Source organism: Lissotriton helveticus, chromosome 8, assembly GCF_964261635.1.
Source record: "Lissotriton helveticus chromosome 8, aLisHel1.1, whole genome shotgun sequence".
In the NCBI taxonomy this organism is placed as follows: domain Eukaryota; kingdom Metazoa; phylum Chordata; class Amphibia; order Caudata; family Salamandridae; genus Lissotriton; species Lissotriton helveticus.
Window position 1 is genome coordinate 309,755,110 of NC_136069.1, and position 16,705 is coordinate 309,771,814.

Sequence of the window (16,705 nt, forward strand, 5' to 3'; positions counted from 1 at the left end):
ACAGATGAAGATGTAATCGGCAATTGTGGAGAAGTGTGGCTCAATGGTGGAGAAGTGTGGCTCAATGGTTAGAGCGGCAGACCCTGATGCAGAGGTCTGGGCCGGGACCAGGGTTCAATTCCCGCCTCGGCGGGTCTTGGGCTCAATTTCCTCGGACCTGATAATTCTCGCCTCGGTGCCTATTCTAATCATGGGTCCCACTCTGCAACTCTGGGCAATAGCTTGCTTAATCTCCACAACAGCCCCAACAGCGCTGGGATGCCTGGCTTCACCTTGTGGGTGCCCAGGAGTGGGCATTTCACAGGGAAAAGCCAGGAAGGGTTCCACAGCGGTATGCGTTACAGCGCCAGAACACCCCAGTTGGGGTATTAGTGCGCTTTACAAGTACAAATTACATACATTACAATGGATTTCACCTTAAATCCACAGATTCACAGTAGTCAAACTCATTTGTAAGTTAAAAGAGTTATAGAAAGGGGAAAAACAACAATACCTACAGTTAATAGGTCAAGAGTGAGTGGACAATTGTTTGGAACATATGAGGAGCTGACATAAAATTTGTAGGACAAATGATGGCTTACAGAGATACAGCATGGGAAGAAGAAATAAACATTCATAATTGATGTTCGCAATGTCACCTCAAAAATGCATGTAGACTGAGTTCATGTGCTGCTCCCATTTGGTTAAAGCTAAGTGCCACAAAGATGATAGACAGTACCTGCCATGATTCCAAAGACAGCAAACTCCTTGAATTTTTAAGGATAAGATGCATGGTGATGGTAGAGATTCTTTAGAGACTAGTTCAGCGTTCTCTTATCCTTGTCCAAATACAGATTAATTAAGGTGGTCCATAAGATTGAGTATAGTTCAAGGGAATGTGGTAATTCAGACAGAATAAGCTAACAGTCAGATGCTAACCGGCAACTCCTGGAGGGTAGGTGGGTGAAAGTAGCTGGGGGTAATGAAGTGTTACCCTGATGAAAAAGCACTTTGCCATAAAAAGAAAAACTAGAGAAAGTCACTAAATTAGTCCATACCTGATAGTGTGTTTGTTGAATGGTAGAGAATTCTCTGTTCATGTGCCTCTCTCCCAAAGAAGTGTCACTAATTCATTATAAGTGTCTTCAAAGGATGTACTACAACCTAGAGGGTTAGGAAGGCATTGGTTCAATGTCATCAGTTATGTGAGTTTGGCAAACAAAAAAAATTGTAAAACTGCCACAAGATTAAAAAACAAAAGCATGCAGTTACTGCTTTTCCTTCTTGTCGCCCAGCAGACAGCCTAAATATGGACAGCAGTGGAGCTGATCTAGAAAAACTTGCCCTGATATTTATTGAGCAATGGTCGCAATATTCCCAGTAATGCTGAACATTGCCTGGCATGACAAGACCTGTGGCTTTTAGGAGCTAGAGGCCACTTTAGGCAGACTCATTTTCGAGAATACGAGGAAGAGGATCAATAGGAAAGAAACCTGCATATTTAAGAGGAAGAGGGTGCTGAGTAAAGAGGAGCAGTGACTGACGAGAGGAGAATATTTTAACACACTTTGTGTCTCCAGTTGTAAAAAAAACAAGAAAGAAATTTTCTTTGAAGCTTTAGCTTTGTTCTTGAAACTGAAAAGCAATCGTATTAAGAACAATGTACTGAAGGCTGCTGCTTTGATGGCACCTGGCTGAGGCTGGTCTTGTTTGTAAAACAGGCAATGTCCACATATGCCTAGTCATATTATAGAAACTATTTGGAGATGAGCCTTCCGTTACTTTTCCTTAGGGCTCGCTTCTCAGAAGGGCTCTGTTAGTCTCACAGTATGTAAATTCAGATCTTTACTGGCCTCTACGGGTGATCTTGGAAGCATATTGTGCCTTCCATATTCAATATGTGAAAAGGATGACACAATTTTTGGAAGACAGAGCAAAAAATTCACAGTGAAAGTTATAGTACAACTGACACCGTTACCAATCATTAAAGTGGTTTGTCTCATAGTTACCCTACAAGAATGAAAACTCCTGCAACTCAGTTGCTATTGAATCCTTCTTCAAGTTGTGAGAAAATGGTCTGTACATTGTTTGCGATACTTAAGCACACATTACCTCAAAGGGCATTCAAATAGTTTTTGAAGCAAAAACATGCATATATCTTACATTTTTCCATATCCCTTAATTTATTGGGAATGTGGTGCCTTTAGCCATTTTTGGTAATCTGGAAGTTCTGCTCTGAAGTAATTCTGCATTGCACAGTGCAGTTTTTTATATCTGTATTTCCTTTCCGTTATGGATTTGCGGCAGATGAAGTAAAATTTGATGTATCATCAATTCTGCTTTTCCTTAGATTATCCACCAGATTAGAAATTTCATGTAACAGTTCATGAACTTAAGCATTTACCAGCCCTATTAAAGAGCATGGAGAATATCACTATTTGTTACCTTTATTGTTTCTTGCCTTTATTGTTAATATTTCAGTCTACATACCTAAAAGTTCGACTCCTTCCATTGTTTTCTTAACCTTTCTCTCCTTTCTGCATAATCTATATTTCTTCCTTTTTCTCAGCTGTCCCTTCGCCTGAAAACAATCATAGTCCTTTGGAACAATTAAAAGGTCAGTGTAAGATTAAGCTGGTGATAAATATATATATATATATATATATATATATATATATATATATATATATATATATATAGATACATACACATGTGTGTGTGTGTATATATATGTGCGTGTGTATATATGTGTGTGTGTGTTTATATATATGTGTGTGTGTGTGTATATATAGATGTAGGTGTGAATATATATGTGTGCGTATATATCTATCTATAAATAGATTGATGTATACAGATATACACACAATTTATAATTTATATTTCCAATCCGATGTCATGCGAGTTCCTTGCGTAACCTAGATTTTTTTTAAATAGTTCTTTTATTTATAAATATTTCTCATAAAGCATGTCTATATTTTCCTGAAATGAAAATGCCATCAAAAATGTCCTAACCTGTTTTTCAAAATATTCATATAACTGCAAGAGAAGAGATGTTTAATGATCCACTCTTGTGAGTAAACTAGCTACTGTGGAACTTGTGAAGTAAAAGAATAGAAACACAGGGTAAAACAAATTAAGCATAAAAGTTTCCCTACCACAAATGTTTGGCCTGGTTTTAGCCTTGGGTGGTTGCAACTGTGATGGGTCATCAACATTATCAGAATCACTGCTGTGCTGTAGCATTAAGCCATTATAAACCCTTGCGAGGTTCCCCTGATAATAATGGTAAAATAACAAAGGTCACAAGAGCTACAAGGCTTATCTCGACAACTGAGCTGGTGACTCATCGTGATGTTATAGGCTTTCACCTTGGACCATGGTGTGAATGTAACTGCAGGGCCATAACAGGGCTTCCTGTTCTGGCCAAGGTCTTGGAAGAACCAGTTAGTCACCCAGTTACAGGACTATATGGGCAAGTACTGGTGTCTTTCACACAGGTGTTTGGCCAGGTTTTGGTATGCAGTCTTCTTAGGTTAACTTTTAGAAACAAATCCTACAGTGGTTTGATGAGGAGAATGCAACCTAAGGGGTCTGTTTCAGTTTCTTTTGACACAGTAGACTACTGAATCATTCTTTGTAGGGTGACCACAGTGTCAAATAGCACTTCACCAGTTCTATTTTTATTAAGCAACTTTATTGGCATGTCAATGACAATATTACATAGACAAACAATTACAAAACACAGAACCAGGCTAGCAAAATAAGGGTCATAGAAGTCAGCACTCATACTTAACCTTTATATGGCAAAATCAAGTGAATAAATGTGATCAACATGAAACCGGTGTGCACATACATAAACCTCACTACTAAATCATGGCATCAGGACTTACTACGTCTTGAGTAGAAAAAAACTAAATGTTGTCATGAGCCAGTTTTTATTATCTACTTATTTCAGTTGTTTAAGGTTCTGTATTAATTTGAGGTCAGTTTTCAGTTAAATGCTAATGACCTGGTTCTCTGCATATGCATATCCAACACACTCAAAATAATTTTGAGATCCTCCAAGAGTGTCTTCTACCAGTTAAGAAATAGATTTCATCTTGAGATCTCAGCTAGAAAATGCAGGTTATTATATGTTGTCTGGCCCTTCAGGGGATTATTTGACACCTTTGTTGAATCATTTTCTCTCTATAACTATGAACGTAAAAAAAAATGGGATGCTATTAGATGCAGAGATTACAGTCCCAGGTCAGTGGTCAACACCTTTTTTTTTTCTTCAGTAGACCGCACAGAATGTGAGAACTTAATTACACAGACAACAAACTGAAGTTCCTACACATTTCTTGCTTTTGAACTGCTTCCCCAGATGCTAAACTAGATCCAACAATATTTCTATCATATCTAGGCACCCTTGCCAAGTGGCACTGTCTAACGTCCTGATTGGTATTTTGAAACCTCAGCTGGTAGTGGTTCAGAGGCCCTCTGTAGGACCTACCCACTCACGCCAGGAATTTCTATTGGATACTTCTAGGCATGGATTCATCACCTTTAGAATATCCCCAGACTGAGCTGGGCATATCTGGGAAAACGACTTCCAAACAGCTAAACCGATTTTGGTTAGTGCATGGATGCTCGGTGTAAATTGCAACCCAGAAACAAGGTCACGGTGAAACTGTTGTGGGTTCTCCAAGGGTCAGTCAAGGTGGAATGGCCTTTATAAGCCACCACTATCTTGTGGGAAATGTATTGCGTCTTGCGTCTTCCTAGTAGATATATTACAAATCAACATCTTGGGAAAGGTTGGTGCAGTGGAAAGGGAAATTTTGTGGATTTAACAAAAGGTTCACTAGACACATTTCAACAGGTAAGCAGAGAAAATGAGCCTGTGCCCCTCTACTAGGGGTTACTTGCCTTCAACCACCAATCTCCACAATCCGTGGTAGGAGAAGAGGTAGCCTTCCTCTTCTACATTAAAGAAATGCAGATAATTATACATCCAGCCCAGCAAAATGTAGCGTTCTGATGGACTAACAGCAGCGGCACATACAGAACATCTTCAAGTGGCTTTGAAGTGTGAGGCTACTGAGCAGACAAAGCACGAGATAGTCTAGAATGTACAAAATGAGGTAGGATGTAACAGTTGAATACATACAAGAACTTTACTCTCATAAATATGATGACTTGAAATATTAAAGGTGATCAGAATATGAAAATAGTTTTTCTCTGGAAAGTAATTTTTCTTTTATAAAGTAGTTAATTTAGGGAGAGCCCCTTTACTAGTTTCTTTATCTTTAAACAGCTTAAACAGTAGATACATTTGTTCCACTACTGTTCTCTACATTAATTGTTCACATTTTCTTCTTTTTTCAGATAGTGGACAAAGCAGTAGTGCAAGTGCCAAAGGGGAACGGTTAAGCGCCAAACTAAGGTCCCTGCCAGGAACCAATGATCCCTATGAAGCTAGCAATAATAAAGAAATAGGTATGTGAAGTGTTTTATTTGCTAGTATTAAGTGATGAAAGTATTTAATGCCATTTCTTGTAACCTTTTTTTTGTTTAATGAAGTATATTGCTCTTTCACCATCTGTGATACTTGCAGAATAAATCGTGGGGAAAATAGATGTTGCTGCAATTTTCAAACAGGATCCATGGTGCAAAAATTTAAGCAAAATGTGTTTGTCACATTTTATATTTAGTAAAATGACAGAATGGTGCATTGCTTTTATGTTTCACTTATTTATGTAACCGAAGACTGTAGAGTCTGGGCTTACAATTTCAGGAATTCACTCAGAAGATTTGGAACCTCTCCGATCAGCTTTGTTATTCTTATTTCCAGTGATTTATTTTCTTATATCCAGCCTTTGCTTGCTTTGCTAAACTTATTGTGAACTTCTTGTACCTGGCATGGTAAGTGGGGCTAACAAACTAGTGAAGAGGCCAGATAGGATCTCTGCAGCTGGTGTGTTATTGCCCAGCCACTTAAAGTTTCTAAAACACATTTATTTTGAGCCGTCAATTCACCAATCTGGAGCAAGATGGCACCTTTGCAGCATCAGCTGCAGGTCCACTAGACATCACAACGGAAGTGATATAGTGCTCCTTATAATTTCCACCTGCACCATTGACAGGTCTGAGCCTATTCCCTCTTATGTGTAAATATCCCTCTGATTCTGGCCTGCCTTCCGCCACCCTGTATGACCCCACTTGCCCACACCGTGCATGGCCCGACCACACTCCACATTCTGTCGTAAACCCTCTTCTGAACCTAACTGTGATTACAGAAGGGTGCACCTGCTCACCCACCCTTTCCAGCTCTATTTTGTCCCAGGCTAAAGCCAGAAATAGTTATCTGCAGGTAGGGTTTTTTAACATCTCACAAATTAGACTACTTCAGCCTACTTCCTTTAGGCTGAATTTTTCAGACTTAGGCAGACTGCTCAAGCGTAATAAATACAGTTGACACCTATACTGGTGAAGGTACTGCTCCAACAGTGGCATTCCGTCTACAGAAGCTAACCCTGTGCAAGTATAGATCTTCAGACAGACAATAGCCTACAACAATCCACTAAACACAGATACCTGAATCTCATTCCACTGCAGTGCCAGATGTCACACCAATAAAGGTGCCAGTGAAGGTGATTTCAGTCTCATTGTCAATATTCGCCCCTCAGATCCAGCTGTGTTAGTGCCAGGTGAACCAGATTCCTTCATTTCTCCAACATAGATGATGAGTCTTATCTTAAAGACTACTGAGAAAAGAGTGGCTGGGGTCTTTCCCAGTGACGAGCCCCCTGCCAATCAGGGTTGAAGGCCACATTATGTTTCTGCAAATGTGTTGCCGTATTTGAGTCTTATTCCTATCCTCTTGGTGTTACAGAACCTTACTCAGAAATGAATGAAGATAATGACAATGAGACAGGCAATCTCTCAATCCCCACAACACTCTTATGTTTGAATATAACTTGATTAACAAAATGGGAGTAGGATTAACATCTTTTTCATCAATAGTTATTTGCAAAAATAAGGCTACAGAAGCAACAAACCGAACAATCCTTTTACTAAGATCCTTTCTTGAGGAGCACAGATTATGATGTCCTCTTAATTTATGATCTGAATTTCTCTTTCCTTATTATGACGCTTTGATTAACAGAATAAAGGTGACCTAGAAGAAAATGTAATGTGTTTCTTTTACCAACAGATGGCAACACAAGAGCATAGGCCTGCACTTTATGACCTGAGATATCACTGGCCATCCTAGCCCCAGAGAGCTGTGTGGCTAAGGCCTCATCAGCAACACTGAGGCATAATGATTTTCTATTGGATCCACCAATATATGCAGTCATAAATATCTATTGCAGTGTGGCCAGTGGTATTTGCATTGTAGAGCATCCCTTTTATGGTTTCCTCAGTTTATGCTTTATGAGACTCTCATGTACTTTTGGCTGACCTTGCAACCAAACAGCAGCCACATCATGTGGTTGGGGCCTTTTGTCATCTTGTCAAAGACAACATGCATGCTTCTGAACTGGGCCTAATGGCTAACCTGTAAACTGTGGAGTGGGTCCCCTTTTATTATATATGTCACCCCTAAGGTAGGGCCTAAATAACCCTCAGGGGATGGTGCCATGTAAGTAAAATGTAGGACATGTACTTTTATGTTTGGCATGTCCTGGTTGTGACAAACAGCCTTTTTAGTTTTCACTACTGTGAGCCTACCCCTCCCATAGGCAACCATTAGTAACGCCTAAATACACTTTTAAGCTGTATTCATCGTAATCAGAGAGGAGAAGCTTTTTCATGTTTCATATCATTGGAATGGTAATGATAAATCCTGACTGGTGAAGTTGGATTCCGCATGACTGTTTTAGAAATGTCACATTTCTCTACACTTGCTGCTCTATGTGCCTGACAACCTATCTCCAATACACATCTGGGGTGAGTGGCACCTACTTTTTGGGCATTCCCTCTTGACAGCCACAAACACAGGACGGTGAGGCTCATCTGCATTTTGAGCACTCATCTGCATTCTGATGGGTTTTGTGGGACAGAAAGGAATGGGAGGGGCTGACAGGCTTCAATAGGTAGCATCCTGTCCATACACAAAGCACTGATTTACCCCCAACAGGGCTGGGTTGAAAGGATCCCTGTGCAATACAGAGAGCTGTTTTGAAGTCACCCCTACCTCAAATGCACATTTCGATATAAGTACTGGGTCAATGACGCCCTAAAATCAGACACTTCTGGATTTTAAGTGAACCTCTGTCAGAAGGACTGCTGTGCTGCGTAAAAGACTCCACTGGACTGCTTTTCTGGAAGGACTTCTTTTCTGCCTGTTGCCTTGCTGCCTGCTGCCCCTGACTCTCCTGAAGGAGAGCTGGGCTCTGCCTTTCTTCCAAGTGATCTCTAAAGGGCTTGATGACTTGCCTCCTGTTTTCTGGAGTCTCCTGGACACAAAAGACTTCCTGCAATTCTGCTGGACTCTGCCTTCTGTGAGTCCTCCCCTTGCCCGAAGTGCCCTGTCCAAGTTCTCGACTTCAGAAGTAGGTTCTGCAGCTGTTTTGCTACAAAACCGACACATCCCACCACAGCCTTTTCACCGGAATCGCCGGGGGCCACACGCACGCGGCGCCACCTGAGGGGCAGAAGCCTGGGCAACACCCACATCAAGGGGGCACTGAGGAGAACCATAACGCGACGGCCCCGGCCGGTGTGAGTCGCACCTTACAACGCACCGCCACACTCCCCCCTTTCAGCCCAGCGCTGGGAGGAGGCCCAGCGCCTGGCCGGTGTGCATTCCCTAGGAGAGCGTCGCACCACTGAATGACGGAGAGGAGACACCACCCCCCACAGCGCTGACCTTGTACCTAGTCGCAGACTACCACCGGGGCGCAAGGAAGCGGTATTGTGCGACCCGAGCACGGTCATTTTATCCACCAGGCAGTGTAATCCACGGCAGCGCCATGTCCCATAGGGGCCCTAGAAACAACTCAGCCCAGGCCAAGCTGGACAAATTCGCATTTGAGAGGCACTCACCGCCCCAAGACCAACGAAAGGCCGCCGGAAAAGCGGCGGAAACCGAGGGGGCGAAGAAGGCCACACTGGACGACGTCCTAGCAGCGCTGGCCCAAGTACAAACGACGGTGGGTGCCACGGCAACGGAAGTCACCTTGATAAGGGCGGATCTCCAAAAAATGAACGAGAGGGTCAAACAGGTCGAGGTGGTCACTAAGTCGCTGGTCGAGGATGTGTCCGAATTGCAAATAGCAGTGGAACGACTGCAAACCGGTAACAGACTGCTTAGGGACAAACTGGACGATCAGGAAGGGCGCTCCCGACGCAATAATGTCCGAATTTTAGGTGTGCCAGAATCAGAGGACACGGGGGCTCTGGACCTCTACGTGGAGGACTTGGTCAAGACTCGGCTTAAGCCCAAGGGACTCTCCAACTTCTTCTCCGTCGAAAGGGCGCACCGTGTTCCAGGAGGCAAGCCCAAGTCGGGGGCCGCACCACGACCGATACTGGCTCGGTTGTTCAATTTCCGGGATAGGGACGCCATCCTGCAGGCCGCTAGAGTGGCACCGGCCATCCAAATTCAGAACTCGAGGATTGCTTTCTTCCCGGACTATACGGCTGAGGTATCTAGGAGAAGGAAAACGTTCCTGGAAGTCAAAAAGACCTTGAGAGATAAAGAACTGCCGTATTCAATGATCTTCCCGGCTAAACTGCGGGTGGTAGCAGACAAGAAAGTGTGGATCTTCGACTCCCCTGGAGCAGCCCGGGACTGGCTGGAGGGTTGGCACACCGTTGGACGACAGCGCAAAACACACAAACCGGATCGAGACCGTGGAGGAGGTAGCGGAGCGGACTCGCAAACATCAGGTCGAGCGGAGGGGCAGGACCACTCACCATCCCATGGGTTTGAAGGAGGAGGCGGGAATGAATGAACCCGACCTTGGACACTGGACACTGAGCAATCGCCGAACGCCGACCTAACCCATACTTTCCACAGCTACATGTAGACGCCGGCATGGCTGCCCCAAGAGCCTTCAGGGAAGCCGCCTGCCTGGGGAGACACTCTCCCCCCTACAAGCAAGTACTCTGGTTTTGGGATGGGTAAAGCACTCTGCTAAGTTGGGGTGGCGGGCAGTTGGAGGTCCGTTAAGCAGGGGGGCAGGGAGGGGGGTTTGTTCTGATTTGTTTATGTTAGGAATGTGCATTATGAGTCGAAGACAATGTTTCAGTACCTATGGGGATCAGAACACATTGCTTGAAACAGACAGTGACATTATGCCCCCATGATGCCTCTAAACGCTTTGCTGCGCAACGACGCAGCAGCTAAACCGGTCACGTCTCTGGGGCGCGGCATCATGTCCCTGGTCCCACCCGATGGCTAACAATCCCGTCCCGGCAGAGGGGGTGACCCACTCTGACGCGCAATGCCCACCTATGACCTTGCTGTCCTGGAATGTGAGAGGTTTGGGGGACAAGGTTAAGCGGGGATTGGTACTGACGGCTATTAAGCGCTTGCGACCTACTGTGGCCCTGTTGCAAGAGACGCACCTGATGGGGGGGGCCACGAAGGCCTTGGATAGGCGAGGCTACAAAATGTGGGCCCACTCTGCTTTCATGTCCGGCTCTAGGGGGTCGGGCATACTAATACAGAAGAACTCACGTTTCGTGCCCCTATCAATTAAAACGGATGATCAGGGCTGCTTTGCGGCCGTGCAGGGACAGTGGGAGGGGAAACTCTTTAATCTAGTATCGGTGTATGTGCCACCTGCTCTACACTCGGTCCACCTCCCAAGACTAGGGGACTTCCTTTTAACTCTCCCCGAGGGTGAGACCATACTAGGGGGAGACTTCAACGCGGTCATAGACCCACAACTAGATAAACACCCCTCACCCAACCAGACAGGGGGGGAAACGTACTTTCGACGATTCACCACGGCAATGGGCATGACAGATAATTGGCGACACCTGCACCCGGGCACGAAGCAATACACATTCCACTCAGCGGTGCATGGCAGCCTGTCACGCATCGATTATTTCCTGGCACTGGGGGAGGCCCTTTGTCGTGTGGATACCCTGGAGATTCACCCTCGTGGTATTTCGGACCACTCACCGCTCACACTGACGCTTTCCCTACAGACGAAAGCACGTAGGCGCATTTACCCCATGCACGCCTCATATTTTAAAATCCCACAGGTTCGCAAAGCACTCAAACGCACCACGAAACACTACTTTCTTGAAAATACACATTCAGTAAGCTCACCAGCAACGCTCTGGGAGGCCTATAAAACAGTTCTGCGGGGACAAGCCATTAACACCATAACCGGACATAAGAAACAACAATTGCAGGAGCTGGCCGACCTAGAGATTACGTTGAGGGAGCGGACGGCGGCGCTTGAGTCTCACCCTTCCCCAGATGCTCTGCACGCACTCACTCTCCAGCAACAGCTGTACAATGATCACCTACGGTTGGTGGTCAAGGGTCTCTTAACCGACACCCAGAACAGGATCTATGAAGTGGGGGACAAGGCAGGGAAAATGCTGGCGTGGCTCGATAGGCGTGAGGGTAGCTCCAGGGGAGTCCAACGTTTGAGAGATGAACAGGGAGTGACACACACCGATCCCAGGCGCATAACAGAACTACTTGCGTCCCATTTTGAACGTGTGTACACCCCGGCTCGTACAATTACACCGGAGAGTGCCAGGGAGCTCTTGGCACCGATTGTGGTTCGGACCCTCTCACCGGAGGTGTCGACCGAACTGGAGGCAGACATCACAGCAGACGAAATCCAGCTGGCCATCAAGGCACTGAACCCGGGCAAAGCATTGGGACCGAATGGGATACCCATAGAATGGTATCAAGTTATGCCAGACACCCTTAGCACGCATCTGCTGGGGATGTTCAAGGAATGCCTGGAGAGGGGTTCCCTTCCACCAGACCAGCGTGAGGCCACTATCATACCAATCCCCAAGCCGGGCAAGCCCCCGGAGGACTGCTCCTCCTATCGACCAATTTCGTTATTGAACGCGGAAGTGAAAGTCTTGGCCAAACTTTTGGCACAGAGGATCCTGCCCCATCTGTCCTCGATTGTACACCCGGATCAGTCCGGGTTTATGCCGCACAGGAACACAGCTCTGAACTTGCGGCGACTGCATGGTATCCTGGCCAGAGCTGACACCATCACCACGCCGGCAGTACTCCTGGCACTTGACGCCAAAATGGCATTTGACCTGGTGGAGTGGGAGTACCTTTTTGAAACGCTGACGCATATGGGGTTCGGGCCTCGCTTTCTAGCGTGGGTTAAACTACTGTACACAGCCCCGATGGCTCATGTGGTGGCGAACGGCCACATTTCCCGCACTTTTCCGCTGGGTCGGGGCACGCGACAGGGGTGCCCTTTGTCGCCCCTGTTGTTTGCCATCTCCCTGGAACCACTTGCGACTTTTATACGAGCCTCCCCCCTCCTCAAGGGTATACCGGGGACCGGGGGTTGGGAAGACCGTCTGTCCCTCTATGCAGACGACATGCTGCTGTATCTAACAGACCCCGAGGAGGGTATACCGGCCTTGTTACGCATTTGTGACACGTACGGCAGGATTTCCGGCTACACGCTAAATTGGTCCAAGTCAGAGATATATGTCCTCCGGGGTCCGGCCCCAGACCTCGACGGAACTTGCCCACTGCGACTGGCGGGAACTTCCTTTAAATATCTGGGCATACATGTCACTAAGGACCCGGTCGAATTCATGGATAAAAATCTGAAGCCGCCCCTGGATAGACTCAAGCGGGATGTGGAGTTTTGGTCCGGCCTGCCATTAACACTCTTCGGCAGGGCGGCGCTTTACAAGATGATGGCGTTACCACGCTTCTTGTACGCCCTCGACAACTCGCCCTATCCGGTGCCACCCAAATTCTTCCAGAAAGTAGCAGCTCTAGTTTCTAACCTACTGTGGGGCAACCTCCCGGCGCGCGTGGCACAATCCAAGCTACACAGAGACTGGTATGGTGGGGGCATTGCGCTACCGAATCTGAAATTGTATTATTGGGCTGCACATTTGAGGCACATTAATCAATGGATACACGCACCACACACCGAACCAGCCTTTCACTCAGACAGGGAGCAGTTGGGAGCTGATAGTCTGTTAGGTCCACTATATGATCACCGCAAGGTGCGTACTCTGGTCGGCCCCACCAAGTTGACGGTGCAGATATGGCACGCAGCTACGGCAGCTCTGGGCTGGAAGGGGAAAATCACAGGGATGACTCCGCTGTGGGACTCTCGCGTACTGGGCAACCTGAGGAACACCAAGGGATTCGCACAATGGGACACAATAGGCATCTCCGTGGTGGGTGACCTATGGGAGAGGAATGAAGTGATCCCCTTTGCCCGACTAAAAGAACTCTATGAGTTCAACGACAGGGAGCTCTATAGGTACATTCAGGTACGCCACTCACTGCTTGCAGCCATTCCAGCAGACACAATACTTCCAGAGTCCTCACCCTTGGAAGATCGCCTACTCACAGATTGCATGTTAGAACGGGCAACATCCCTCACTTATCGCAAGCTCCTCAACAACAGCCCTGAACCAACATCACACCTGAAGGAGAAATGGGAAGGGGAGGTTAACGACATGGATGAACATGAATGGAACGCAGCTCTTGGGTCCCCTAAAGAAATAGGCATCTCGGCGCGCATGCGACTGGTGCAATTTAAGATCCTGCACAGGGTTTACTACACAAGGACGATGTTACATCGTATACAAAGGGCGCCCCATCCCTACTGCCTGCGCGGGTGTGGGGAGGAGGGCACGTTCTTCCATACCATATGGGATTGCCCTAAGATCCAGGAATACTGGAGGCAAGTACTCCGCACACTCTCACAGGCACTAGATCACTCCATCTTACCTGACCCACGGAGGTGCTTGCTAAATATATGGGAACCTACTGACTTGACCCGATACGAGCAACTTTGGGTCACGGCGGGGCTAATGGTAGCGAAACATGACATAGCACAGCGCTGGGGGGCAGCGGAACTCCCAACCAAATCCCAGTGGTGCTTGAACATGGATCGAGTGATGTTGACCGAGCGAGCAGTGTACATCAACCGAGCCTGCCCCGGGAAATGGAATAGGATATGGCTGAAGTGGAATGAGTACAGGGGGGACATCTGCGAACCCTTGCGAGAGGATGATCTGGATGAATCTGATGAGGAGGGCGAGGAGGGCTAAACCTGGGCGGGGGTGGGAGTGGGGGGAGGGCCTGGGCTGCTGTAGGAGATCGCCTCTTAGTACTTAGACAGATGAGGCTAAGGGGATAGGGGCGGGGGGGGCGAATAGAGGCGTGTACGTACTGCGTAAGACTGTCAGATTCCCATGCTCAAAAGTGACACTAGAGACTTACAACGCACTGATTCGTGTCAGACCACACTGTCATTCCTAACTGTTGTTGTTATGTGTTTGTTATTTTTCAAAAACATAAAAAATCTCCATCAAAACCTCAACTCCGGCATTGAACAATTGCGCAACTGGCACTTTTATTTTCTCAGCACTCTCTCTCAAGAACTTGATTGTTAATGTGGTATGGTTGTCCATTTTGCTGACGATCTCTATTTGCAATGATCCTCCGATAGCGGCCGGCCCTCGGGGTTGTAGGCATTCCGCTGTGTACAATGCAAAGTGCAATAAAGGTTTTGGAAAAAAAAAAAAAAAACAAAAAAAAAAACGACACATCCTCACCACTGCGCCGATCGGAACAGATTCATCGTCTTTCGACGCCGACGCAGAGGCTTTTTGACGAAAGCGGTTCTACAGCCTGCACGGCCCGATGACAACGCTCTGCGATGTGACTATGCCTTCACAGCAAGCGAAAGTTCGATGACTACACAGCGACCTGACTGCTTGGAAAAGATTGACACATAGCTCCCTCAACATCAATGCTTTGCTCTACCTCAACGTGTCCTGCATGGGTCCTGTAGCCGGCCTGCCCTCCATCGGGGTCGGTCTGAACTTTGGATTTCCCCCGGTCCCTCTCGACCTCAAGTAACATTTTGACCACTACTGACTTCTAAGCACTCTTTGCATTTAATCTTTAAAAAACAACTCGTATCTCGACTTTTACTGATTGGGATTTTGTGGTTTTGGTTTTGTTTTACTCGGATAAATATTCTCTATTTTTCTAAACCTGTGTGGAGTCTTTTAGTGGTGTATTGTGTTACTGTTTGTGTATTGTATAAATACTTTGCATATTGCCTCTAAATAAGCCTGACTGTTCTGTGCCCGGTTTTCCTTAGTGTGTATCTAGCTTACCCTTACTAGAGTTGTGGTTCTTGCCTGGCCTGGATGTATACGTCAGCAAAGCAGGAATCCTATTCCTAACACCTGCATACTTATAGTATGCATTGTAGAGTGAATGAACCCTTTTACGTTTACAGTGCTGCCCTATTCCCCTACCTTGGTGCCCTTGGTGTTTACAAAGTTGCTGGTGACCGAGAAAATCCACCTCCAGACGCCACAAATCATCACAACCCTTTACTTAGATGATTGGCTAACCAACATTTCACAAAAGAGTAGCAGATCATCTTCAATATATGTGCAATCGCTTGCACAAGATGCACAAAGCAATCTTCAGTAATTGTGGCTCAGCATATTCATTATGTGTGGTCAGTTTTGGACGTGGTGGCAGGAAAGCTTTCCGCTTTGAGGTCAAACTAGAATGCATTTCTGAAATTATAGTACTGTTTCAGCCAGATTCCTGGTTCTATATTTGATGACTTCCTAAGTTTTCTTAGTTCTGCAAGCCAGGGTCCTGAAGAGGGCCTTGCATTGAAGGTGAGTTGCAGAAGGAGTTGGGATTCTCCTTCCGGGATTGTCATTTATAATTGTAATCAGTGAATTGACGTGCCCAGATCCTTGTACACGTTAAAAATTATAAAATACATACTTTTCTCTAGAAAAGCCAATTTTTTCTTTTAAAATCAAAACCAACTTTTTCAGCAGATTGAAGGCTATAATGACCAATTTATTTTTTATTTTTCTTTAAAAAGCAGAAAATGTTTGTAAAAAAAAGTGAAAAGTGATTAAAAAAACTCTTCCACAAAACTTTTTTAAAGAATCAAAGTGAGAGAAAAAGCAGGGCAAGGTACTTATCAAGGTTGCAATAAAAAAAAAGGCTGGAAACTCCTTGAAGGGAGCATTTACCACAATATAACACAGTATACCATCATGCCAGGGCAATAACAGTTCCACTGATTCTTTTTCCCCACTCTTGACAACAGGGTCCTGGAGTTCTAAGCTTTGGATTTTTTTTTTTTGGGGCGGTGTGGAGGGGTGTTTTTCCAAACCTTAGCACAAACCGTTTCATTCCACGTCTTTGGATATCAGCAGTATTTATTTTCTGTTTCCTGAGAGAAAATCTATATTCTTTCACAGAGAGATGCCATCTCTCTTTGTGAAATTCCCTTTCTGTGTTAGGAAGAAGGCAGATACAGATCACACAGTGTCTGCACAGTCTGTCTCCCTGATCACAATGCCTGGAGAAGTGCCCCCACTGTCAGATGTCAAGAAGGACCCTGAATGACAGGAGGAAGCTTCTCTTTGATGGGCTTGAAGAGGAACTACACAGGTGACAAGAGTCAGCATCAGAAAGATCTGTGGGGCATGGAGGAGGGGGCTTCTTTTAACATGGCCCGCTCTTCCTTCTATAAGGACTTATTTTGGA

General features: G+C 45.8%; 1 protein-coding gene across 2 annotated transcripts in view; it reads left to right on the forward strand.

The window, feature by feature from the left end:
• IFT88 (intraflagellar transport 88) overlaps positions 1–16,705 on the forward strand; it is a 473,307-nt gene that overhangs the window by 393,450 nt on the left and 63,152 nt on the right. Inside the window, exons 25-26 of one of the 2 annotated variants that reach the window (XM_078657075.1) lie at positions 2,549–2,596; positions 5,350–5,460. In XM_078657075.1, the coding sequence (XP_078513201.1) occupies positions 2,549–2,596; positions 5,350–5,460 (159 nt within the window). The remainder of the gene's footprint in view (positions 1–2,548; positions 2,597–5,349; positions 5,461–16,705) is intronic. The other variant, XM_078657076.1, reaches the window with a different exon arrangement.